The sequence below is a fragment of the Elephas maximus genome, chromosome 17 (assembly GCF_024166365.1).
Source record: "Elephas maximus indicus isolate mEleMax1 chromosome 17, mEleMax1 primary haplotype, whole genome shotgun sequence".
NCBI classification, from domain to species: domain Eukaryota; kingdom Metazoa; phylum Chordata; class Mammalia; order Proboscidea; family Elephantidae; genus Elephas; species Elephas maximus.
In genome coordinates this window covers 67,273,562-67,300,079 of record NC_064835.1, presented here as the reverse complement: position 1 = coordinate 67,300,079, position 26,518 = coordinate 67,273,562, and the positions used below count along the sequence as shown (strand labels likewise).

Sequence of the window (26,518 nt, the reverse complement as noted above, 5' to 3'; positions counted from 1 at the left end):
TCAGTTTAAAGGTGGCAACCATGCTGTCCTCTCTTTGACTTTGCAGTGATGTGATGGTGCCTAATGCTGATGAGGAGCCCTGGTGGAGCAGTGGTTAAGAGCTACGGCTGCTAATCAAAAGGTCGGCTGTTCAAATCCACCAACCGCTCCCTGGAAATTCTATGGGGCAGTTCTACGCTGTCCTACAGGGTTGCTATGAGTCAGAATCAACTTGATGGCAATGGATAAATGCTGATGAAGACATCTTCACCAGTGTCTGTCCCCCATCCCAGGCTTATTGTCCTTTTGCTGCTAAAGATGAGTTTGAAAGAAATCAGTGGACACATGAAAAACATGAACAAAACCTAACCCCAGCTATATTAAGCCACTTATACCAACGTTTTGAAAAAGATGTTGATAATGCATGTCACACCATGGTGTAACCATCCAACACACACACAGGAGGACAATCAAGGGTTCAGGAAGATTTCTGGAGGGGATACTCACTCTTAGATCAGGGATTGATGAGATTTAGCACATACGATGTTACCAGCTCCAATTTCGAGGAAGGTGCAGGAAAAAAAAAAAAATGGATTCAAGCTTTAATTCACCTCCAAGACTATATGGAACATATACCTATTTGTCCAAGTGACAGTTCCTATACCACTTCTGACTTTTTTAAAGTATCTATTTAAAAATTATTTTAATGTCATGTCTTAAAATTATTCAGAAGCAAAGAAAAGTGATTTCTTTTATAGTTTCAGGAAAAGAGAAAGAAAGTTCCACCTAGGAAATGGGGAAGCCATGATGGAGGCAGTGGTGTTTGAGCTGAGCCTTGGAAAATGAATAGCAGGTTGCCGGCTGGAGAAAAACAAGGCAATGGCCGTCCAGGGTCAGAGAATAGCATGTATAAAGGCAAAGAAGCATGAAGTAAATATTCCAGGAACCGTGGGAACTCTGATGTAGCTAGAATGTCGATACATGGCATAAAGTGACAGACTACCTGCGGAGCCTTGAAGACCTTATTATAAAGGACCCTGGATGCCCATTCTAATGAGTTTGAACTTTTTTCTTGTAGGCTGCCAGTGAAAGTTTTTAATCTTAAAACTTCCACTAGCAGCCTACAAGATAAAGTTTTATATGTGTGCTTTAGAAAGACAACCCCAGGGAAAGAGGAGAAAATGTGCTAGAGTGTACAAGACTAGATGACCTGAGAGATCAATTACACAATGGCTGTAAAAGTCCAGGTGAGAGAAACCATGGACATGGCTGAAGTTGATAGGCGTTTCTGGGAGGAAACAATAAGTTTAGTAATTTGGTAACTAAATGAACGTGGGGGTAAACAAAAGGCCTAAATACAGTCCTCAGGTTTCTAATAAAAGTATAGTACTGTCATTGAGAGGGAGCTCTGGGGGCATAGCGCTTAAGAGCTCGGCTGCTAACCAAAAAGTCAGCAGTTCTAATTCACCAGCCACTCCTTGGAAACCCTATGGGGCAGTTCTTCTCTGTCCTGTAGGGTTGCTATGAGCCGGAACCAGCTTGGTGGCATCTAACAACAACATCATAGAGAACTCAGGATTGTAAGGGGATAGATTTGGTGGGAATAGGTAAAAGAGTCCGTGGGTGGTACAAATGTTTAACATGCTCGGCTGCTAACCAAAATATTGAAAATTTAAGTCCACCCAGAGTGCCACAAAAGAAAGCCCTGGCAATCTACTGCCAAAAAGTCAGCCATTAAAAACACTATGGAGCACAGTTCTACTCTGATATACATGGGCACGTGGGGCAGCCATGAATTGACTCCACGGCAAATGTTTTTTATTTGTTTGTTTTGTTTTTTGGTGGGGGGAATAGAGCATGTTCAGTCTAAGCAAACTCCATTATAATGGGCTCAGGAGGAAGAAAGAAGGGGGGCCTCTTCCCACATTCTTACAGGAGTTGCTGTCTTTAAGGACCCCTGTGTGCATGGTTTCTCATCTAGGTCTTGTTTGATTTAAGGGATTATGCTTTTTCAGAATCTGTATAATATCAAGATGTAAGATTTCACACCCACAGCTGCAACTGGACCAGAAGTTATCATAAAGCATATTGTGATACCTTCAACTTCAACAGGTGATGAGTCAGAGAGACTCCAAGTCAAAGTGCTTTGCTAACCAGAGAGATATTCCAAAGGCTCTTGGTATACTGTGTCATGGCAAGATATGATAAAGAAGGATAAGTCTGGGATCCCACCTTGTCACACCTAGCTTAAGTAAAGCCGGTTAAGTACAAATACGAGAGGCTCCCTGTCCTGAGTCCATGCCTCCCCTCTCCTCTGCTACGTTGCTTGGCTGGAGACAAGATGAAGTTCACAGTGAGTAGATCATTCCTTTTGAATTTATTGCTATATAGTTGAAGACTGTTATCTGAGATACGAGATCTACTTCTTAGGGCAATATTACTATAACGCAAAAATGTGTATAACACTGCCTGTTTTCTCTTCATGGAATCGCAGCATTTACAAGCATCTCTATAGAGAGGGATAACTGTATTGGAGTAGACAGCTGTCTAAGCGCCTTGGGCCATGCTGCCCAGGGGCAGATTAACCAGTAAGCACAGTATGCACAGGTTTGCATTGAGCAAGCTTACCAAAGGGCTTAATTGTATATACTTGCTGATCTGTGGTGAGTAATTTACATGGGTTTCACCACATCTTTGACCTGGGGCCCTGGTGGCACACTGGTTAAGAGGTTGGCTGCTAACCAAAAGGTCACAGTTCGAATGCACCAGCCACTCCTTGATTGCCCTATGGGGGCAGTTCTACTCTGTCCTATAGGGTCACTACGACAGCAACAGGTTTGGTTTTTTGATTTTTGATGTTGTGGAGGACAGGTGAAACTGTGCACTGCAGATTGATGGGAGGGCACAATTGGGCCCGTGTGTACCTTGCTTATTGAGTAATCTGGCCCTGAATTTGCTGCCATTAATACAATTACTTTCCAAATCACATAATTCAGGTCTCAGTACACAGAAGCAGTCCCAAAGCCCCAGAAAGTGCCTGATACTTTCCCACCTCCCTGAATTCCTCCTTTGACCAAAACTCCTGAGTGTGTTCCAGCAAGGTAAAAAGCTTCTTATCAAAAGAAGTGAGTGAGACGTATATTGTCACATTCTCTGCTGGGAAATAGAACTCCAGGTGAAAAAGGTTTGCCTTGGCCCCTGTCCATGGCCATTTATTCATGAAAGTACCTGAAGCATGAAGCTAGCACAGCGTCTCACCTGGGGTTCCAGATAGAAGGCTGAGAGTGTAACAGGTGGACCACAAAACTCTGCCGAAGTAACCAACAGTATCATGTGTCTCTGGTAACAGGGTGCAAAAGGGCTAGAATCAGGCCATGAGGATATTTCATGTTTCATGTATTAAACACTAGAACATATTCTAGCAGATTCTGATTCATAACGGAGCTGTAAGTGTAAATGAGTTATCTACAAGTTAGCCCTCCCCTAGGTCCCTGGGGAAACCCTGGTGATGTACAGGTTAAGTGCTATGGCTGCTAACCAAAGGGTCGGCAGTTCAAATCCAACAGGCACTCCTCGGAAACTGTATGGGGCAGTCTTACTCTGTCCTATAGGGTCGCTATGAGTCAGAATCAACTTGACGGCACTGCGTCGGGTTTTATATATATATAGGTCCCCGGGTGGCACAGACTATTTGCACTCAGCTACTAACTGAAACAGTGATTGGAAGCCATCCAGCAGTGCTGCAGAAGAAAGACCTGGCTATCTGATTCCATCAATATTACAGCCAAGAAAACCCTATGGAGCATTTCTACCCTGGAACACAAGGGGTCGCCATGAGTTGAAATACACTTAACAGCAACAGATTTTATTGTTGTTGTTGTTGTTTTTAATAGTGGCAAGATAAAAAAAAAAAAAAACTAGAGGTATGGCCTTGGCAGAGTCACTCCACCTTTGAAGCTCAGTTTTCTCATCTGTAAAAGGATTAAATTGTACTAGAAGACCTTTAAGATTTCCTCCACCTCTAACTTCTTAGGAGACTGTAATTTTTACCTCCCTCTTAAGCTATCATGGGGAAAAGATTAAACAAATTTTAAAATTACCTTGAATAGCCAGTGCAAGTCTCAAACCATTTTGCCCCAAGCCAAGGAAACAATACTAAAAAAAAAAAAAAAAAAGCCAAACCCATTGCTGACGAGTTGGTTCCAACTCATAGCAACCTTATAGGACAGAGTGGAACTGCCCCACAGAGTTTCCAAGAAGTGCCTGGTGGATTCAAACTGCCAACCTTTTCATTAGCAGCCATAGCACTTAATCACTCCACCCACGAGGGTTTCCAGAAACAATACTAGGTACCCAGAATGGCCACTCTGCATAAAGCTCTGTGTTCTGAAACCCAGTGTCAAGTGTCCAGGGACAAATGACTAGACCAAGTATTGTGGGATACTGTTATTGACTTCCCTTCTGCTAAGCATGTCTGATAGCCAGACACCCCATCCTCAGACTCTCAGAAGCACCCAACCAGCCTACTAATCCTTTACTTTCAAAAAATGAGTACTGTATTTCTGCTAAGAGCTTGACTATAGGGTCGCTATGAGTCGGAATTGACTCAACAGCAACGGGTTTGATTTGGTTTTAAGAGGTTGACAAAGGAGAGAAAGCATCCCAGATCAAATAGGAAAATAAATCATTTTCAGATGTGATTTTCAAAGCTTCTAACCATCTTCTAATCATGTACACTATTCATTTTCATATTTATTTTTCACTATACTGATGCTGCTTCAGTTTTTCATAAGACTTGCATAAAAAAAATTCCAAAGCTACATACCACAATTGTCTAGTTGGTTCTGACTCATGATGATCCCGTGTGTGTCAGAGTAGAACTGTGCTCCATGTAGGGTTTTTGATGGCTGATTTTTCAGAAGTAGAACACCAGGCCTTCCTTCCAAGGCATCTCTGGGTGGGCTCAAACTTCCAACCTGTCAGTTAATAGCCAAGGTCACTAACCATTTGCACCACTCAGGAACTCCAAAGCTATACAGCAGGTTAATATAATTATTTCTAATTGATTTATCTTTCTACCTTATCATTAAAACTTCCTATGCTTAAAAATAATAATAAAGCTGAAAAAAAAAAGACCACTCAACAGAGAGATAAAATTAGTAAATAGTTTTCATAAGCATGGATAGAGAAAGAAGGAAGAAGAGACCGTTTTGCCATATAACACTAAGCCAACTTTGTTGTGACTGCAGATACTCATTGCCGGACTTCTTGGAGTCTTCCTAGCTCCTGCCCTTGCTGATTATGTAAGTCTCATGTCTTAAAGTTTGCTACCAAAATGTATCTACAAAAAAACTGTAATATTAAATCATTCTCAATTTCTTATAAACCCCAGAATATCAACATCAGTGACGAAGGCAACAGTGTTGGAAGTGGGCAGCAATCAGTGAGTGTCAACAATGAACATAACGTGGCCAACGTGGACAACAACAATGGATGGGACTCCTGGAATTCCATCTGGGATTATGGAACAACATGCAATTTCCATTCTTTAAAAATAGTGTGTTTCTTTTTTAACCAAAAACAAAATTTTGCATGCTAACCACAGAAAAGTCAAAGTAAGATAAATTCTAACTACATATAAGTATATAGTTATAGGTAAAAAGGTCCTATTCCCTCACCTATTTCACTCCTTAGGTATAACTGCTGTTAGTAAGTTTCCCACAACCAGTTAAACCTCAAATCAAAGAAGTTATTAGAATCCATTGCGTCCAAGGAATTGTGGGGATATAAGACAACTATGGAAACCCTGGAGGCGTAGTGGTTACAAGCTATGGCTGCTAACCAAAAGGTCGGTGGTTTGAATCTGCAAGGTGCTCCTTGGAAACCCTATGGGGCAGTTCTACTCTGTCCTATAAGGTCACTATGAGTCGGAATAGACTTGACGGCAACAGGTTTTTTTTTAAACAACTATAGGGTCGCTATGAATCGAAATCGGCTCTACAGAAACAGATCGTTGTTGTTTGTTGTTGTAAGGCAACTATCTCAAAGGCCAAATCCCTTGGCCTATCTGGAGAGACCTTCAGTAATGAAAAGCCTACACAATATTACTGCAGCCAGGCATAGCCCATTTCATTTCATTCTGTATGCAATTTCCTTCTGAAAAGACAGAAATCGGTATTTCACCTGTAACTCAGAATGTCTAAAGGAAATACAAAGGGTAGTATCAATTGGTAAGGAAGCAAAAATAACAACAACAAAAAATTGGTTCAAGATAAGAGACCCAACTCGTAACAAATTGTACTTTTAAAAAGCCAACTTTTTATCTTTTCAGTTTTATCATCCGATCAATTAAAAAAACTAACTCTTGTCTTACCAGCCTGCTTGAGATTTTGTGAGGATCAAAAGAGATTACATGATAGCCTTTTTTAAGATTCATTTCAGCCAAACAGACGTAGGCTGAGTGACTCTTACAATGCTAGAACCAGGGAGATAAGACAAATCAGACACTGGGCCTCTGCCCTCAAAGATCTTGTTGTCCATCCTGACAAAATAGGTCTGATTACAAAACACAACCAGATCCAGGACTCTCATTCTAGCTCGTCGCACTCTGAGGGTTCCATTTCTCTCTGCTGGGTTGGAGGATGGAGCTGATGTTTGATGAGAACAGCTCCTTGGAGAACGTACACCTCACTCTCCACTGTCTTCTTCAACAGGGCTTTGCTGCAACCAGACTCTTTGCCAAGAAGCTCTGCATTGTACATGAAATAAACAAGGAGGCTGTGCCCCCCATTCATGTCCTCGATGCCCTGGTCAAGGAAAAGAAGGTTAAAAAAAAAAAGTTTTTATTTTTGGTGAGGGGAGGGCTTATGAAATAAAAACAGTAAATAATAAAAAGGTTGCAATCTCTCCCTCTTGACTATCGTATGTGGTAGCGTGCAGCACATAAAAAGAATAGCAGAAGGCCAATGAGAAGCGAATTGCCTGAGGCAGGTAGCTTCCATCACACTCATTTGCTGCTGTTCACACCTGCTTCTGCAGCCGCTGAGCAAGACAGCTGATAGCTTTGACCTTTACAGAAGCAAAGCTCTGATCATGCTATTTTTTTCACAGGGGTTGGAATTAGGATTGCCAGACTTAGCAAATGACAATACAGGGTGCAAGTTACACTTTAATTTCAGATAAACAGTGTCTAATTGCTTACTATAAGCATGCCCCATGCAATATTTGGAACATAATTAGAGTAAAAAAAATATTTGCTATTTATCTGAAATTCAGATTGAACTGGGCATCCTCTGTTTTACCTGGCAACCCTAGTTAGGGTGGGAGGGGAGGGAGAATCCATGGTACTTTAAAATATTTGCCTGAGTTCATATTATTACAACTGATAAATGGGTACCTTTCATTGACAAGTTAATGAAAACGAATAGACTGCATTCCCAGAAGCTGATTATCACGTAGCCCAATCCAGGAAATCTCAAATGATCAAATGAGATCCAAACTTCAAAATAACTTTAGCCTTGGACATTCTAATATATACAGCACTGCAGTTGGCTTTTCAACTCCATTATGGAGAGATTACAGTCAACCCATGCCCACTGAAGACCTTGCACCCAGCCCTCAACTCAACAAACCACTGGGCTTGACATTCATTCTCTATCTTCCTTTCCACCTGTCTTCTTCCACACTCAGCTTCAAGGAAAAGGACCAGGAGGACCTCCTCCCAAGAGCCTGGTGTACTCAGTTAACCCTAACCGAGTCGATGATCTGAACAAGTTTGGAAAATCCATCACTAACATGTGCAGAAAGATTCCAACATACCTGGCTGAGGAGATTCGAGGTGAGTAGCATCCCTACCGTACACTCCAAATCTGTGCACTTGGAATTGTCAGACTGTTCTTGGGCATGTCCAAAGAGGGCACCAATCACAGGGGGATGGTAATGAAGGCTAATACTTACATAAAGCTTGGTCTGTGCCAGGCACTAGTCTATGTGCCTTAGCATGTGAACTCATTTGCTCCTCATGACAATCTTTGTTGGTAAATTCAATTGTTAGTTCCACTTTACAGATGCGAAAACGGAGGCATTCAGGGATTAAGTAATTTTCCCAAATCACACAATCCCTGCCTGGGTTAATCCCAAACGGTGTGGCTCTAGAATCTGTGCTCTTAAACTTTACCAATACTGCCTCACAAGGGCAGCTCTGGAGTAAACTTGAGACATATGGTATTCCAAAGAATACATAAATGGCTAGATGAAAGGATAACGCCAATAAAATCTATTGACCTTCAATAGCTCTGACAATATCTTAATTTCTGGACATTCAAAGAATAGTTTACACAAAATAAAGCATCTACCTGGAAGCTTAAAAACAACTTTCCACATCACTGTATTGATTAATTCCACAAGGTCTCTCTGATCCATAGCTTGTGTGTGTATGTGTGTGTGCGTGTGTGTGTGTGACAAACAGGAAGAAAAGAGTCCTTGCAAAGACATTGATATTGGCTTTTTCTTTTCTTTTAATCAGGGGAAAGTCTGCTCTTTTCCTTAGGAATTTGCTTCAAAACTGATATATTCGGGATTCTGAATATTTCCCTCTGTGGAAAAGTAGTGGCAAGCTAAAAAAAAAAAAAAAGTCACTGTGGATGTAGTCATTAGTACATGCCATGAAGAAACATAGGTTCTAACAGCTATCATGTCATTCTGAAATTTTTCTGCTGATCGTGTTTGCCTTCTTTAAATTTCAATAAACCTATTTCACACTGAATTCAGTTTATACTGAAATTTCTTGCGATTTCTATTTGAATGCACAGGATTAAAAGTGCAACGTGCTGGTGGCATGTTGTTGAAATGGATTGATTCAACTCTTTGCCTGTACTTGAGACCTGTCCCTTATAAAGAAACCCTTCAGGTAGAAACTATAAACCACAGTGCTGGGAAGGGTTCCAAGGCTGCTCTGAAGACTGCTGTACGTTTAGTGTGCGCACAATTATGTTTCAGATGAGCAAGGACAGAAACCCACTAAAATTGGCTTAGCTTAAGCTCAAAAGGGGGAGTTTATTGCAAAGATACAAGGACATATGTACAATAACCTAAGGGTGAGAAATACAGCTGAGTCTTAGAAGAAACTGGAACCAGGAATTGTATTGACAGTAAGACCCATGACATCACGCCTAGTATTCCTGAACCCCAATTTCAATGTTCCTTGACCCTCTTTGATTCAAGAGTTCACCGCCCCCACTCAGTAGTGGCCAGGGCAGTGAAGTCACATGGGACACATGTAGCCCAGGGGCCTCCACTGAATGAGAAAGAGATTTCTGAGTTGAAGGTGACCACAAATGTTGTATATTACAATATTAAACTATAGTTCATTTTTTAAAAGTTAGGGCCTACCATGCTCCATATATTATTTTTTAAATCCTAGGAGCTATAAAAGAATTCTAGTCTATTCCCATGACTTCAGAAGAGATCTCCCTAAATAAGCCTAGCAAATGAAACTAAAGACGTCGATTCCCAGTATCTAGAAAAACCAGTCATTATTGGAATGAAATCATTATAATTTTCTTTATCTTGATATGATTTCATTGTTGTTCACATGAAGTATATTGCCAGAGTAGCAAAGCTTCCAGAATATCCTAAAGATGTGAAGCATGGAAACCTGTGAAGACCCATCTAAGACCATAGTCTTGGATACCACACTACCGTGAGTGAGGAAGAAATAAAACTGTGACTCACAAACTGGATACAACGTCATGTAACTGGCTTTGGGGAGCTGACCAATCTCATGTTTCTTAGGAGAATCTAACCAGTCACTATTTCGGGATAAAAAAGCTAAATTCACTAGGAAGAAATAAAAACCCCAATTATATACACCTATCAAAATACACAATCCTGGGGAAGTCAGCGCAACTTGAACAAGGCGAAGTCAGAGAAGATTCACAGACACATCCAAAATCCCTGAGGCATCGGGTTCCTGGGCTGAGGGCTGGGGACCACGGCCTCAGGGGACATCTAGCTCAATTGGCATAACATAGATTATAAAGAAAATGTTTCACATTCTACTTTGGTGAGCAGCGTCTGGGGTCTTAAAAGTTTCTGAGAGGCCATCTAAGATATTCCACTGGTGTCACCCCATCTGGAGAAAGGGAGAATAAAGACACAAGGGAAAGATTAGTCCAGAGGACTAATGGACCACAAACACCACCGCCTCCACCAGACTGAGTCCAGCACAAGTAGATGGTGGCCAGCTACCATCGCCTACTGCTCTGATAGGGATCACAATAGAGGGCCCCTGACAGAACTGGAGAAAAATGTAGGACAAAATTCCAACTCAAAAAAAAAAAAAAAGACCAGACTTACTAGCATGACAGACACTGGAGAAACCTCAAGAGTATGACCCCCCAGACACTCAGTAATGAAGTCACTCCTAAGGTTCACCCTTCACCAAAGATTAGACAGAACCATAAAACAAACAATAACACACATAGTTCAATCAAGTATATAAGACTGAACAGGCATACCAGCACAGGGGCAAAGATGAGAAGGCAGGAGGGGACAGGAAAGCTGGATGAATGGATATGGGGAACCCAAGGTAAAGTAGGGAAGAGTGCTGACGCGTCGCTGGCTTGGCAACCAATGTCACAAAACAATATGTGTATTAATTGTTTAATAAGAAAGTAAAAAAAAAAAAAAACTCACAAAGAAAAAACTATAAGAATTACAAAGGATTAACAAATCCACCAACCTAGTTGAAGATTTTAACACATACCTTTTAAGAGCTTATAGATGAAACACTTAAGAATATAAAATATTTTTCTAATAAATTAATAAGCTTATTTTAATGAACATATATAGAACACTGCCAAATACATATTCTTCTTAAACGTGTATAAAACATTTACAAATATTGATCACATAAACAACAAAAGCTCAAACCAGTTACCTTTGAGTCAATTCCAACTTAAGGTGACCCCACATGTATCAGAACAGAACTGCGATCCACATGGTTTTCAATGGCTGGTTTTTCAGAAGTAGATCTCCAGGCCTTTCTTTCAAAGTGCCACTGGGGGAACTCAAACCACCAACTTTTTGGTTAGCAGCCAAGTCTTAACCATTTGCACTATTCAGGAAATGACCCATAAACCAAATCACAACTCTCAAAGAATTGGCATTAAACACACACACACACACATTTTCTGACCTCGATTTAACTGAAGTAGAATAAATATTCTCCTCCAAATAAAACTAAACAATTCCATTTTTTTGGTTTAGGCAGCATGCTTTGAAATAATTCATGAGATAAAGAAAAATTCATGATGAAAATTAGAAAGAATTTAGAACTGTGTAATTATGAACACACCACATATCAAAAGCTTGTGAGTAACAGCTATGGCAGTATTTAGTGCAAAGTTCATAGCCTCAAATGTTCATCTTATAAAAGAAGAACTGAAAATTTGAGTTAAGCATTCAATCTTAAAAATTAGGGAAAAGTGTAATATATCTAAAATAAGTAAAAGGAAAGAAATAATATAGACAATATCAGAAATTAGTAACATAAAAACAAATATAGAACAGCAAGTCTCAATAGAGTCAAAGTTTTTCTTTAAAAAGGCACAAAATTGACAAACGTAGGGCAGGATTGACCCCGAATCAAAAGACATAAGTCACAAAATAAACAACGCTGATAATAAAAAAGGAGACTAAGTTACAGACGCTGCAGATACTAAGATGTTTATAAAAAAATAATGTGAACAATTTTATATCAATTAATTTGAAATCTTAGATAAATTGAATTTCTAAAAAAAAAAAAAAAAGCTCACTCAAGAAGAAAAAAACCTAAATAGTTGTATAACTAGTAAAGGAATTGATTCAGAAGTTTAAAAACTTTGGAGTAGAAAACAGGTGGTTTTGACAGCAACATGTAGCAAATATGGGAGATACGCATTATTCTGATTTGAGTGGTTAGGAGCTACGGTTGCTAGCCAAAAGGTCGGCAGTTCGAATCCACGAGGCACTCCTTCAAACTCTATGGGTCAGTTCTACTCGGTCCTGTAGGGTTGCTATGAGTCGGAATTGATTCAACGGGAACAGGTTTGGTTTTGGTTTTTGGTATTCAAGTGTTTAGGAGAAAAGCATACTCTCCAATCTATTTTATAAGAATATTATTAACTTGATTGCAAAACCTGACAAGGATTGTGAAGGAAAAAATATAGGTCCATCTGTCACAAATACAAGTACAAAAATTATTTTAAAAATGATAGTAAATCACTTGATCAATGTATAGAAAAGGTAATACAGTAGAATTGTTGGAATTTTTCTAGGAATGCAAGTTGGTTTGCTATTAGAAAATCAATAATGTACTACTTCACCATATTAGAAGATTAAAAGCCAACAATCTTTTGATCTATCTCAATAGTACCAAAAAGTTATATAACAAAATTGGATAGCCATTCACAATAAACAAGTGATTCTTATAAAATTAATTCAGGAACCCAAACGGCACTGGGTTTTTGGGTAATTCAAGGAAACTTCATTAAGAAAAAGCCTGCATTAAGCACCATGTACAACAATGCAAGCATCCCTGTTAGGACAAAAAACAAGACAAGATGCCTGTCATCACCAGTTGGCGGCAACCTTGAACTGAAAGTTGGCAAGGCAAGAAAAAGAAATAATAAATACAAAGATTACAAAGAAAATAGGAAAATGGCATCATTATGCCCAGAGGACATGATTTCCTTTGTAAAAGCACAAATGAGTCTATAGGTAAATTAGGAGAGTCAGAATTTTAGAAAGGCATAAAAATAAATATCAAATAAGAATTGTATGTTCATACCTCAGCAGCAAGCATGTAAAAGTATTCATTTGTCTAAAAGACCATTTGTAATAGCAGCAAAAGTGTGATGTCCATGTGAAAACATTATTTCATTTATTCAACAGTATCTCTTGAGCACCTGCTTACATGTATGGCATTATTCCACACATTTGAAATCCATCAGCAAAGAAAACCTGCAAAGACTCCTGCCCTCGTGTAGCTAGCATTTTTGTTGGAGGAGGCAGAAATAAATGATAAATATAAACAAATGATAAACAAACAAATAAGTTATTGCTATAGATTGAATTGTGTCCCCCCAAAGTATGTGTTGAGTTCCTGGCCCTTGTACCTGTGGAATAAGCCCCTGGGTGGCGCAAAGAGCTTGACTACTAGTCAAAGATTGGTGGTTCAAACCCACTTGGAGGCTTCTCAGAAGAGAGGCCTGGCAATCTGCTTCAGAAAGGTTACAGCCATTGAAAACCCTAGGAAGCAGTTGTACTCTGCACACATGGAGTCTCCACGAGTTGGAATGGATTCATTGACAACTGTTGTGTCGTCGTTGTTGTTGTTTTTGGGAGGGGGAGTTACTTGATGTGATGCTGTTTAGAAATAGGGTTTTCTTTGTTATGTTAATGAGGCCATAGCAGAGTAGGTACGCCCAGGGCATCTGGAAGCTATACAAGAATGTTGGTAGGGTCAGTGTTTGGAACAGGAAAAAACTGGAAGTAATCCAGATGTTTGCCGACAGTAGAATAGATAAATAAACCATGATACTTCTGTTTGATAGAACACTGAACACCAATAAAAACAAATAATCACAGCTTCACACAACAACAAGGATGACTTTCCGGAAAATAATGTTTAGCCTGGAGAGCAAATTGCAGAAGAAAACATACAGTATTTATATAAAATGTACAAACATGCTCATTCAAACAACACATCTATTTTAGAAATATATACACATGTGGTAAAACTACAAACAAAAGCAAGGGAATGATAACAGAAAAAATTGGCATTATACATACCCCAGAGAAGGAGAGAAGGGTTCACAGAGGAAGATTTTCAGGATAGTGGTAATGTTCTCTTTCTGGACTAGATAGGAAGGGGTGAGGAGATACATTCCTGGGTGTGTGTTGTATCATTATCTCTTACAATTTACATATATTTACATATAGTCTTTTGCACTTAAAAACCAAACCTGTTGCCTTCATCAAGTCAACTCCAACTCCAACTCTTGGTGACCACGTGTGTCACAGTAGAACTGTGCTCCCTCGGGTTTTCAATGGGTGAATCTTCAGAAGTAGATCTCCAGGCCTTTCCTCAGATGCCTCTAAGTGGACTCAAATGGACTCAAATGTCCAAACTTTTGGTTAGCAGTTGAGTGCATTAACTGTGTGCACCACTCAAGGACTCCCTTTTGCACTTAATATTTAATTACAATTTCTAAAACTTAAAAGCACAATAGGAATGTAAGATAATATTGTGAAGACAGTAAGAGGATACACATGTACGGATGGAAAAAAAAAATTGTCTTTGTGTGTGCAAGGCACGAGGCAGAAGCTTCTCAGTTCTTGCTGGGTTTTGAGGCCGGTGGTTCCATTCAGTCTGTTCAGACTCATGTCTCCTGTGGCATAAGGAAAAATGAGTTCATTCCCCACCAGGCTGCTGAGATGTCTGCAGAGAGAAGCCACTCTTCCTGGGCTGTGCTGGTGCCAAGCCCTGCTCTCCTCAAGACTCTAACTCACTGTTTGGAAGCCTGCTGTGCAATTTCCCGTTTGCAATTTTTTTTGGCCTTGAGTACCAAATACCAGGCCATGCCGCATCCTATGCAGCTCAGCCCATCAGGAGACGCAGGAAGGTTGCAGAGCTGGCTTGCAGGCTCATCTGAAGTTTTACTGAGTTCATGAATTGGAGAGAGGCCCCAGAGAGGAGATAATATCAGCCTGACCTGCAGGGAAAAGTTAACTCAAATATTTGAGATAAGCCCCCCAGTCGAAGTTCTGACGTAACCACTTAGTTTACACCAAACCTTCAGCAACTGGATCTTTTCAGAACTTTCACTAATAAATTTTAACCTAAAGCCAGTTTTTCCAAGGAATTTTATATAGACAGATACATGTATCTATTAACTCAGCTTCACATTTCCCAAATACCCAAAAGTTAGAAATAACCAACCAAGAATATCAGGAAGCACAACCAAATTAAAGCATAAGAGAAAGCATGCCAAACCTTATATTGTTGCCCTGAGTCAGAATCGCCTTAACGGCAATGGGTTTGGTTTTCTGGTTTAACCAGAGGTTCACAGTAGTCTGGATCTGTTTAACCATACCTGTTCCCTAGTATTGCCTTGATCCACGAGAATCAAATAGGAAGACAGAAACCATGAGTGTAAATGGATCCCTTCACTATGAGCATCTTCAGCAGCACGTCCCACTTACAGCTCTACTTTTATGCTCTTCGTTCATTTATATATTTGACGAGTATTAATTTGCACTTACTATGTGAAAAAAAAATTTTTTTTTTTTTATGTGATAGATTGTTCTAGAGACTGGAGATAAAGCAGAATAAGATAAAAGGAGTAGTTAAAGTGGTCATCCTCGTAAAGCTTACAGTCCAGCGAAGATAAACAATAAAATAAATATGCAATAGAACAATGATGACTATTGGTAAGGAGAGAACAGATAAGGTGAGAGAAGAGGAACAGCCATCAGTGAAAGGCTGGCACGGAGGAGAAGGGTTGTGATTTTATATTAAGTAGCCAAGAAAGGCCTCTGAGATACTGTGGCATTTCTGCAAAGACCTGAAGAAAGTGAGGAAATATGGTTGGTGGTTGTCTGGGGAAAGAGTGAGAACATGGGAACAGTAAGAGCAAAGTCCCTGAAGTGAGCACAGCCTTGGCCTGTTAAAGAACACCAAGGGGGCCAGTGTGAACCGAGCAGGCTGAGCTTTGGGAGAGAGTGAGAAGACGTAGGTTGGAGAGGTATATGTAGGTATAGAGGAATTCCAGGTAATGCTGGAACTTGAAGCCCACTGTCTTCATTTCTTAGTGCTGCTGTAACAGAAATACCACAAGTGGGTGGTGTTAAAGAACAGAAATTTATTATCTCACTATTCAGGACTCTAGAAGTCCATGGTATCACTAGGGTTGTCGTCACCCAGTTCACTAACTCATGATGTCACCTGCCCCCACCCCCGTGTTCATTACCACAATATTGTAGCTAAAACACCAGAAAATTTGACAAAATCTGCAACTATGAAAACACTGGCAGCAACGCAAACAGCTGTGCCTGTAGTGGGTGCAGACGAAACCACGTGATTTGAAGCGTCATCGTAATTGGGTAATAATAACAGCTTTGCCCAAAGCACATTGGAAGGTTCAAAAAGTAAATTAGCATGTAGTTTTAGCCTTGTAGGTGTATGGATACGTATAAACGGGGATTACGAGAAATGTTTTTGTTGTTATAACTAACTACAGGGATATTTTTATAAAAAACACTAAATTTCTGCTGAAATACTGCACAAAAATTTTATAGACCGTCATTTTGGTGTCACCACCTCTGACAAGTCCAAACACCCTGCACCCCCCCCCCCCCCCGCCATGACATCCCTGCTAAAAGTCCAAGTTCAAGGTGTGGCTTTAGAGGAAGGTCCTTTCTTTGCCTATTTCAGCTTCCAACTTGAACTTGAAGTTCCTGGGCTTGTAGGTTCGTCTGTCTCTGTTGTCTTCTGATGATGTCGGTCTTCCGTCTGTGGCTGCTTGCTTATCCCTGTGTCTCTGCTATTCTATGTATCACTCAGAAGTGATTAGATTTAGGACATATCCTACACTGGTATGGCCTCATTAAAATAACAACAAAAATCCTGTTTCGAAATAGGATTGCATCCACCAGTATAGGGGTCAGGACTCCAACACATATTTTGGGGAACACAATTCAACCTGTAACACCCATTGTAAGAACCCTGGCCTTTGCTCTGAGTGGGATGAGGATTTTGGAGGACTCTAAGCAGAACCTGAAGACTCTGACTTACCACTCTGGTTTCTGTGTGAACACTACCCAGGACCCAGTGCCGTCGAGTCAATTCCAACTCATAGTGACCCTATAGGACAGAGTAGAACTGCCCCATAGAGTTTCCAAAGAGAATACTAGTATATTTCAATTGTCTTTGGCCTTAGAAGTTTTAGAACTCTTCGAATAAAAGTAAACACAATCAGCAACCTTCCACCAAGTGAGTGCTCTGAGACCAGCTGAGAGGATGTCTCAGTTACTGGAATTGCACTTCAGATACAAAAATCCCCCTTTTATATGCCCTGCTTATGCCTCTTATTTCACAACCTGTAGCAACTGCATATCATCGCCTCATATAAAAAACGCATAAACCAAAACAAGCAAACAAACCCGTTGTCCCCAAGTCAATTCTGATTCATAGTGACCCTATAGGACAGAGTAGAACTGCCCCATAGGATGTCCAAGGAGCAGCTGGTGAATTCTAACTGCCGACCTTTTAGTTAACAGCTGAGCTCTTAACCACTGCACCACCAGGGCTCCGTAAAACACACAGGCATCGCCAAAGGAAGAAAGCTAATTCACCAATAAAAATGTCTTCCTATCTAAATTATGATCACAGGTGAGTGATTAAGGAATGTCTTTGGTTCAAATTCTATTAGACTAGCCCAATATTTCAACAAATGTTAGCTATTCTTATAATTAAATGCTTTAAAGAAATATACACAACGTTTGTGCATCATAAATCTCAGTGACATCATTGTCAGTGTTACAAATGGGCTCTGTAGCCCGTTATGATTTTTAACTATTATTTATGTATACGAGAGATCCTCATTTTGTAATATTTTTATTTTGAAACTGCAAAACTCACTAGTTCTGATAGATTTAATTATTTATTGTAATTGTTTGAGGTTTTCAGTAAAAGGTAACAATGTCTCCAAATCGGATCATGCTGCTTTCTTTTTTACGGTATAGTTTTTCCTCCCTTCCCTTCTTCCTTCCTCACCCCCTCTCTTCCTTCCTTCCTTCCTTCCTTCCTTCCTTCCTTCCTTCCTTCCTTCCTTCCTTCCTTCCTTCCTTCCTTCCTTCCTTCCTTCCTTCCTTCCTTCCTTCCTTCCTTCCTTCCTTCCTTCCTTCCTTCCTTCCTTCCTTCCTTCCTTCCTTCCTTCCTTCCTTTTCCCTAATTACAGTATTGGCTAGAATATTAAGAACAATGTAAAATAATATTGGTTGCAGCACGTATCCTGGACTTATACCTCTGTTTTTTCTACCATTAAAGAGAATGCCAATAATCGGTTTGTCATAAACACATAGGGAGATTTATTTTTAAATGGTATGGAATTACCTCAACTTGGAAAAAAAGGAGAAAGAAATGAGTAAGATTAAATTTAAAACATTTATATTTGAAATGACTGTTTTAAAGGAAGGTGGGAGGATAAAATGTTGGATATATAAGAAAATGCTTCTTTCCAATATTTTGGCATTATTAAGGTCTGTTTCACAATGTAAGGTAAAATATTTAACTTAGTCAGAAATAGGCCCCAGCTTTTAGTGCCCAGGAGTCCCTGGGTGACACCAGTTGTTTAGCACTGACTGCTGACTGAAAGGTTAGTGCTTTGAATACACTCAGAGGTGCCTCAGAAAAAAAGCCCTGATGATCTTCTTCTAAAAGCTCACAGCGTTGAACACCCCGTGGAGCAGTTTTACTCTGAAACACATTGAGTCACCATGGGTCAGAATTCACTCGACGGCAACCGGTCTGGTGTTTTTGTTTGTTTTTCTAATAAATTACTCTTACGTAACTGTAGTGTTCTGCTTTATAGTAAGAGTGCAAATAACGGCTCCCTGGCAATAAATATCTCAAAGTCCCACGCTCCAAGCCCACCTGCCAAGATTAGCCAGATTCCAGGCTTTGTCTGCCTAGGGCTCTTTGCCCTGACATGTCTGTGCTATTCTAGGAGGTAACTCGTGTCTAAAGGACCTTCCTGGTTACCCTTGCTTCCTTCCACCCGGAGCTGGAACCCGGACATGCCTCGCTGAGCCTGGGAGCTGCCAGCACTTTCGGAGTGGCAGCTGCTGCTGTGCTACTAGCAAGAGGCTTGGCTCTGATACTAAAACCTGGGTACTCAAAAGAGGTATCTTTGCTTGCTCTTGCTGCCCACAAAGGGATCAGAGCTCCTGAACCTTGTTACTGTCAGGCATGTGGCTTAGGCTGGACCTCCTGCTCTGCTGTGGCTTGACTGCTGGAACAGATCTCTGCCCAAGCTACACAACTTCACACAGGTGTCTTCTGCAACCAAGTGTGTACACGTTAACATCAGGCTCTGCTCCAAACCAAGGAGGTAGCTCTAAGGTCTGTTTAACACTTCTTCTGTTTTTCTGTTGTATAATTCATCAATTTATGTTTTCTATAATATTTAAAGGAGCCCTGGAGCCACACTGGTTAAGTACTAGGCTGCTAACCAAAAGGTTGGCAGTTGGAACCCACCAGCCACTCCTGGGGAGAAAGATGTGACAGTTTGCTTCCGTAAAGATGTACAGCCTTGGAAAACCTGTGAGCAGTTTTACTCTGTTTATAGAGTCGCTATGAGTCAGAACCCACTCAACGGCAATTGGTTTTATAGTTTTACTTGCTACTACTCTCCTTAAGCCTATTTTGTTATTATTCTTCTAGTTTATTGAGTTGATTACTTAGTTTATTTTTTGTCATTTTTTTGTTAAATAATAAAACATTTACCACCATCAGTAATAAGTTGTGTTGATATCATGTACCCTCTGATACGAGGTGGTTGAGAAGGGCACTTGGTGTCTTTGATACTCTTCCCAAGAATAGATAACACAACCCAATCAAGAGAAAACATCAGAGAAACCCAAACTGAGGGACATTCTACAAAATATCCAACAGTACTCTTCGAAAGTGTCAAGGTCATGAAAGACAAGGAAATATGGAGAAACTGTCACAGATTGGGGGAGGCTAAAGAGACATGATGACTAAATGCGATGTGGTATCCTGGATTGGATCCTGGAGTAGAAAGAGGACATTAATAAAAAATCTGGTGAAATCCAAATAAAGTCTGTAGGCTAGTTAATAATACTGTAAAAAATGTTAATTTCTTAGTTTTGTTCATTGTACCATGGTTATGTAATATGTTCGTTCATATTGGGGGAGCTGGGGGAAGGAATACGGAAACTTTCTGTACTATCTTTACAATTCTTCTATAAATCCAAAATTATTTCAAAATAAATAAATGACAAGATTAAACCATTTTACTAAAAGATAGACTTAGATTTTGTTTAAGAAAAAAATCCAAGCATTAGAAAACATAAAGCTAAAACAAAGATACATCAATATATGAAAAAATAAATTGGCAAGGATTTATAGGTACAACTTAAGTAAATAATAAAATCAGAGGTGGTAATAGTAATGGCCAAAAAGTAAAATTTATGGGAAAAATCAGTTAATAAAATCATAGGAAGTCATGTGATGATAAAATATGCAATCTGTATTTAAGACCTAATGGTCATGAACTGTACGTGCCACCCCCAGATTACATTCATTCAAAGTATATAAAATCAAAAATTAAAAAAAAAAAAAAACTTTCGGAAATGCAAAAAGAATCTAGCAAAACTACAAAAGTGAGAGAACTTATCATACTTCTCAGTCTTTGACAGATCAAATTGACTAAAATAAAATAGGAGAAACTTCAGTGCTTAGATGTTTGCGTCTGGACATAGAATCACCATGAAATTCAGACCCATATAGATAGACCCATATCTGCCGTTAGTAACTCAAAAGCCAGAAGCTGTGTTGCAATGGTGACATTATTTTTCTGAAGTGACAAATAACTCCTGATAGAGTTCTAAACAAAACAAAGTACAGTCTTACCTCAATTTACATGTACTTGTGAAAAATTTGGTGTCTATTAAAAAGATACAAAGAACGTTTCCTTATGTTCAAAGCAAGTCGTGATCTAGACTCCAGTCGTGTGGGACACAGGACAAGTCTTGGTAGCCTATGACTAGGCGACAGTGGACAATGTGTAGTAGAGCATCACTGGGCCACTCCCACCAAGTGGCTTCAGTGCGTCCCCTAACCCCCTTCCCGTTTAGTTTTGACAACTGGAACCTCCCCTGTAATTTTCTTAAAATTTTTGCTTTGCTTGATATGTGTTACCTGTGAGCAGTGAAGAGGAAACCCCAAATCAGAGCCTTAGTGTGGTTGTGATGTCCCAACTGTGTGAAGATTTTCCTTTTATGTTTTACTGCCTGGAGCTAGCTGGGTCTTCCAACTGATAGAATTCTCTAGTTAGGGGATCATATTAGTTTTCTAGGGCTTCTATAACAAATTACCATATACTGGCTATCTTAAAATAACAGAAATTTATTATCTCGCAGTTCTGGGGGCCAGATGTCTAAAATCAAGGTGTCAGTAGAGTTATCTTCCCTTGCCTCTTCCTAGTTTCTGGGGGCTCTCAGCAATCCTTGGCAGTCCTTGGCATGTACCTGCATTGCTCCAGTCTCTGCCTCTGTCTTCACCTGGCCTTCCTTCCTGGGTATGTCTCTGTGTCCTCTCCTTTTCTTATACAATCGCTCTAATCCACTGTGACCTCATCTTAACTTGATTACATCTGCAAACACCCTGTTTCTAAATAAGGTCACCTTCACAGGTTCTGGGTGGACAAGTATTTTGGGCAACACTCTTCAACCCACTACAGGGACCACTGAGGCAATTGACACCCCTGTTTTTCTGAGATTGCTTTACTCTGTTGGAACAAGTGTGAAAGTACATCACACTCTAAGACTACCACTCTAGAACATCCTGAAGCCATTTCTAGTCAAGCTTTGACCCAGGCCAACCACCCTCAACTCCATCCTCTGCCGTTCTGAACATGGCAATACTCATGTTGGGATAGAGGTCTGGCCAGAGGCAGTCTCAGTACTGGAATCCTGCTGCTGCATCAAATGTTTTCTTTGCCAGGTTGGTGGTGGTGGTGCTGAAGTTAGCTTGGGCACTGACTGGGCCCTTCCCTGGCTGTTCTCATTACCGTTCTTTTGTTGAAATGTCTTGCAAGCCATCTAAGAAAAATGAAAACAGGTTGTTGCTTCAGACAGCTGCCCTCAGGCTGGCGTAGACCCACCTCGTGAAGTCATGTATAGGTTAGAGATTTGACTGCCTTGGACCACCTTCACTTCCAGCCCACTAGGGGCTTTGCTCTACGTCCCGCTAATGTACTGTTCAGGCAAGGCTCTCTTTCCCTGCCTAAGTCATGAGCTGGTTGCTACTTCCCTCAAACCAGTCCTTTAGCACAGTGTATGTGACAAAACCTCTTCAGTTTCTGGTCTTTCAATGATATTCTTACATTTTTTTCTATTGCTAGTAAAGTTTTTTACTCTTTTTTTGTATTATTTGTTAAATCCGAAGAGAATATGGAAGAGAGGAGAGTTAATATATAGGGTTAAAATGTCGCCTTGGAGTAGGGACTGGACAGGTAGCAGAATTAATATCAGACCCCACAAGGGACTTGTCAAGGGGCAAGTGGCAGCCAGGACCAGCACCTGTGATGGGGCTGTGGTGATTCTGGAGCTCAGGGATGGGAGGGAGGATTTTTGAGCTGCTGATATCTCTGTCTACAAAGCCTACCATGGCTTCAGGGCACAGTGGTCACGTTGGCATTGGCCTGGGAAAACTGCGGCCAGGTAATGACAGAGCAGACACCCACATGGATTTTTTCAAATATTCAGGCAAAAAAAAAAAAAAAAAAAACTTTCTAAGCTCTTGATATATGTAAAAAATTCACATTCCAGAAATATATGAATGTACACGTTCTCCAGCTGTTTGATGAAGTGTGTGTTTCTTCATCTAGTCCCTCATTTGCCCCTCATGAGGTAGGTAGGGAAGACTAAGGAATTCACTCAGAACCAATGTAGCTAGGAAAGGCTGGAGGACCAGGACTGGGCCTCAGGTTTTTCTCTCTTTGAGTCCAGCGCGTTTTCACTCACAGGTTTATCCAAATATATCATCCATTGAGAGAGCAAGCATGGGTTAGGGAAGAGAGCTTTAATATGTGCCAATATCAAAAGCTAAGCCTTAGCTGAATGTTAAGTCCTCTGTATGTTCTCATTGTGAAGAGCATCAAACGTCACAGCTTCAGGGTAGAGAGTCCCAATACTCCTCATGTACCCATGCACACACACACATACACACACACACGAATAGCATTAATAATCTCAATAGGACCAATTACACCCTCCCTTGGCCTTTTGAGTTCTTCGTCTAACCACGCAAGCCGGTCAAGTCAATAATGCCGTCTTTCATGCTTGAGCTCTGCAGATGGGCCCTCCCTTCTTGGTCGTTCTTTTCTTCAGTGGAAACTGCTCAGAAGACAGTGAAAGCAAACTCAATACAGCAACCCCACCCTCAACCCACACATACCCCAAGATCAAAACTCTCCTCAATCTCTAAGGACTTGCTAGGAAAGAAATACAGAGAGGAGCCTTCTCACTTGGGTTCCTAAAAGCTTGTCTTTTCTAACCCCTTACCCTGTGCTGTCCACTCAGGGCAGTATAGAAGCTTGGCCACGCCCACCTCAACCCATCTGTGTAGGACTTGGGTAACTGGCAACGGGGGGTAGATTAAGCACAGCTGGACTCAAAAATGGGTCCCACTCCTTGGTTTTGTGAGCCTAGCTAATTAACTGATCAGGTGGGGCCTCAGGGGAAAAAATGGGGCTAATAATGCCTACGGAAACCCTGGTGGTGTAGTGGTTAAGTGCTAGGGCTGTTAACCAAAAGGTCAGCAGTTCGAATCCACCAGGTGCTCCTTGGAAACTCAATGGAGCAGTTCTACTCTGTTCTACAGGGTCGCTATGAGTCAACAGCAACGGGCTTTTTTTTTTTTTTTTTAATAATGCCTACTATGTTAGTGTATGGGGCAGTTCTACTCTGTCCTCTAGGGTTGCTATGAGTCGGAATCGACTCAACAGCAGTGGATTACTATGTTAGTTAACTATTACAAAAAACTCAGCGCCTCAGTAGCATTCAAAAATAAGCATTTGTTTTTCACTCATCAGGTAGCTGGGGATTAGCTGACCCAGGCTGGGCTCAGCTGAACATCTCTGCCTCAAGCTATGAGTCTCTGGTCTACTCCACATGTCTCATTCTGGGCTCCAGGTAGAAGAGGTAGCAGCTACCTAGGAGGAGCCTGTCACGGCAAGGACAGAAGTGATGGAAAGCATGCTCAAAAATACGAGCACATTTCAAATCCCCGTCGCATCACATCTACTAATAGGCCATGAGGCAAAGCAAATCCTATGGCCAAGCCAAGTGTCCAGGTTCAGGGAAATAACCCCCTTGTGCATTCCCCATGCAAGAGGCATTGAAAAGTTGCATGGCAAAGGGCATGGATTCAGGTTGCTGTGAAGAACTGAGGCCAAAAATTCAATCTGCCACACTGCTTCATAGGATTGTTATAAAGGTTAAATATAATAATGTATGCAAAGGTGTTGATGCATTAAAAAAAAAAAACAAAAAAAAATCCAGTGCTGTCAAGTCGATTCCAACTCATAGTGACCCTATAGGACAGAGTAGAACTGCCCCATAGAGTTTCCAAGGAGCACCTGGTGGATTCAAACTGCTGACCTCTTGGTTAGCAGCCACAGCACTTACCCACTACACCACCAGGGTTTCCTGTTGATGCATAGTGATTATTTAATAGCCATTTGCTTCATTCCAGAAACCCTGGTGGCGTAGTGGTTAAGTGCTACAGCTGTTAACCAAGAGGTTGGCAGTTCGAATCCGCCAAGCTCTCCTTGGAAACACGATGGGGCCCTTCTACTCTATCCCATAGGGTCTCTATGAGTCGAAGGCAGTGGGTTTGGTTTTGGCTTGTTTCATTCCCTTGCGTACACTCCAGGCCCACTACTGTTACTCTCTGCTGAGGTCTATTCAGGATGTGTAGATAGTCAGACATGGCCTCCATCAGTTCCGTCCTTCACTTTACAGCCTGCTGCTCCTTGCATCAAGAAGTGGAATCTAATCCCTTCCCTTTGAATCTAAGCTGACCTCAGTGAATTCCTTTGACCAATAGAATGTAGGAGAAGTAACATTCTGGATTTCTGAGTCCAGGCTTGCAGCTTCTGTGTGGATCCCTTGGGATACTTGTCCTTGGAACACTCCCTTTGGGAACCCAGCCCAAGCCACATGGGGAATAATATTTAACTGTAAGATTTACAATCCCAGTGGAGCTCGCAGTCAACAGCCAGCAACTACTTCTAGCCATGTCAGTGGTCCATCTTGGATGTCCCGCCCAGTTGAGCCTTAGGATGATGGCTGCCCCCACTGACAAATGTCCTGCAACCATGTGGAAAACCCCAAGAACTGCCAGACTGAGCCCAGTCAATCCACAGAACCATAGGAGATTAAAAAAAAAAAAAGTTCTTATGAATCATAAGTCTTGGAGTGGCTCATTTTGCAGCAGTAGATGACCAGAACATTGGTCAATGCCATTACCTCCACTGGCCACTGAAGCCATGCAAGATTCTGGTGGGCAGAGAATTGGCTTATTTGACCATTTTCCTCTCATCCCCAAACTCAGCACAGCTCAGTCTTAGAGCTGGTCCCACCTGTCCTTTCCAGAACTGGCAAAGCCCTTTCACGAAGTCCTAGCAGATTTTAGCATGAGTTCAGCTCCCTCTCCATCCCTTTTATTTCAAAGCAGGGGGTGGTAGGTGGTGGGAGGTAAGGGGTGGGGGATAGGGGGATGGAGAATGAGGGATGTGTCTGTGGTAAACAGGGTTACTTTGGCAGGGACTTGGGGAGAAGCGGACACAGACAGGTTTAAGTTCTCGACGGAGCTGCACGGGAATGGCCTGTTCTGAGTTCTGCGTGCAAGAATATTTTCCGACTCTCTTCCTTCTAGGAGACTCAGAATGACTCAGACTCAGATGGCCTGAACGGACCCTTAGGCTTTCTTCTAGTGGATGATCTTTACCTTTGACCCCAAACATGCGTAAAGCCATAATCAAGAGGTACTCTAAGCATCCGATATCCCAGAATTCTGCACTGACTTCTCTGACTTCCCACACTTAGAAGAACGCAGGCCTACAGGCACACATCTGCTGGCAGAGTGCCTGGTGGCCAATGACAAGGTCCTTCCAGGTCCTGACACATCAAATGGTGGGAGTGTCTGTGGGAACCCACCAACGTTCTTGAAAACTAAGTGCAATTACAACCCTTTTATTCAAGTGATTCTCCCGTTTGCTTGCTTTTTACAGAAGGAATTTTACAGCGAATAAACCAGCCACCCTGTGTTTGGAATTCAAGGATCTTCAACCCGTACATAAATCAAAGGAAGAAGGCTCATAATCCGCTTACCTAAACATGATGGGTATAACGGCATTTAAATGCTTAAAACATTTAGATAGATTACAAACTGTTCACACGCAAACCAATTTCTGGGCAATAGAATAAAGGAATATCAAAACTAAGTACTTTGTTATGTTAAATGCTATGTGGTGGACTTACTCCAGAAAACCTAACTCCTTGGAATTCTAGTAGTGGGAAACCATTGCAAAAAGGGATTGTAAGGTTTAAATTTAACTTTTCAAAACGTCCTCAATTCTCCACCTTCCCACTTACAGGGCTACATGATGGGCAGAACATAGACAGTCGCAAGCTGCGCTTAGCTCTGGGGCTTACAGACACACAGATTTTTAAGCAAGTGACTTGA

General features: G+C 41.1%; 1 protein-coding gene across 1 annotated transcript; it reads left to right on the top strand.

Moving 5' to 3' along the window:
* Positions 1-2,320: 2,320 nt before the first annotated feature.
* On the top strand, positions 2,321-26,518 carry GKN1 (gastrokine 1). The gene is made up of 6 exons (XM_049856367.1): positions 2,321-2,332; positions 5,229-5,282; positions 5,372-5,536; positions 6,693-6,803; positions 7,669-7,816; positions 26,430-26,518. The coding sequence occupies exons 1-6, from the start codon at positions 2,321-2,323 to the stop codon at positions 26,516-26,518; spliced, it is 579 nt and encodes a 192-aa protein (XP_049712324.1).

Coding starts and splice junctions, on each gene's coding strand:
- GKN1 (XM_049856367.1), top strand. Junction 5,537..6,692: donor ATTTCCATTCTTTAAAAATA/GTGTGTTTCTTT, acceptor CTTCTTCAACAG/GGCTTTGCTGCAACCAGACT. Junction 6,804..7,668: donor CCCTGGTCAAGGAAAAGAAG/GTTAAAAAAAAA, acceptor TTCCACACTCAG/CTTCAAGGAAAAGGACCAGG.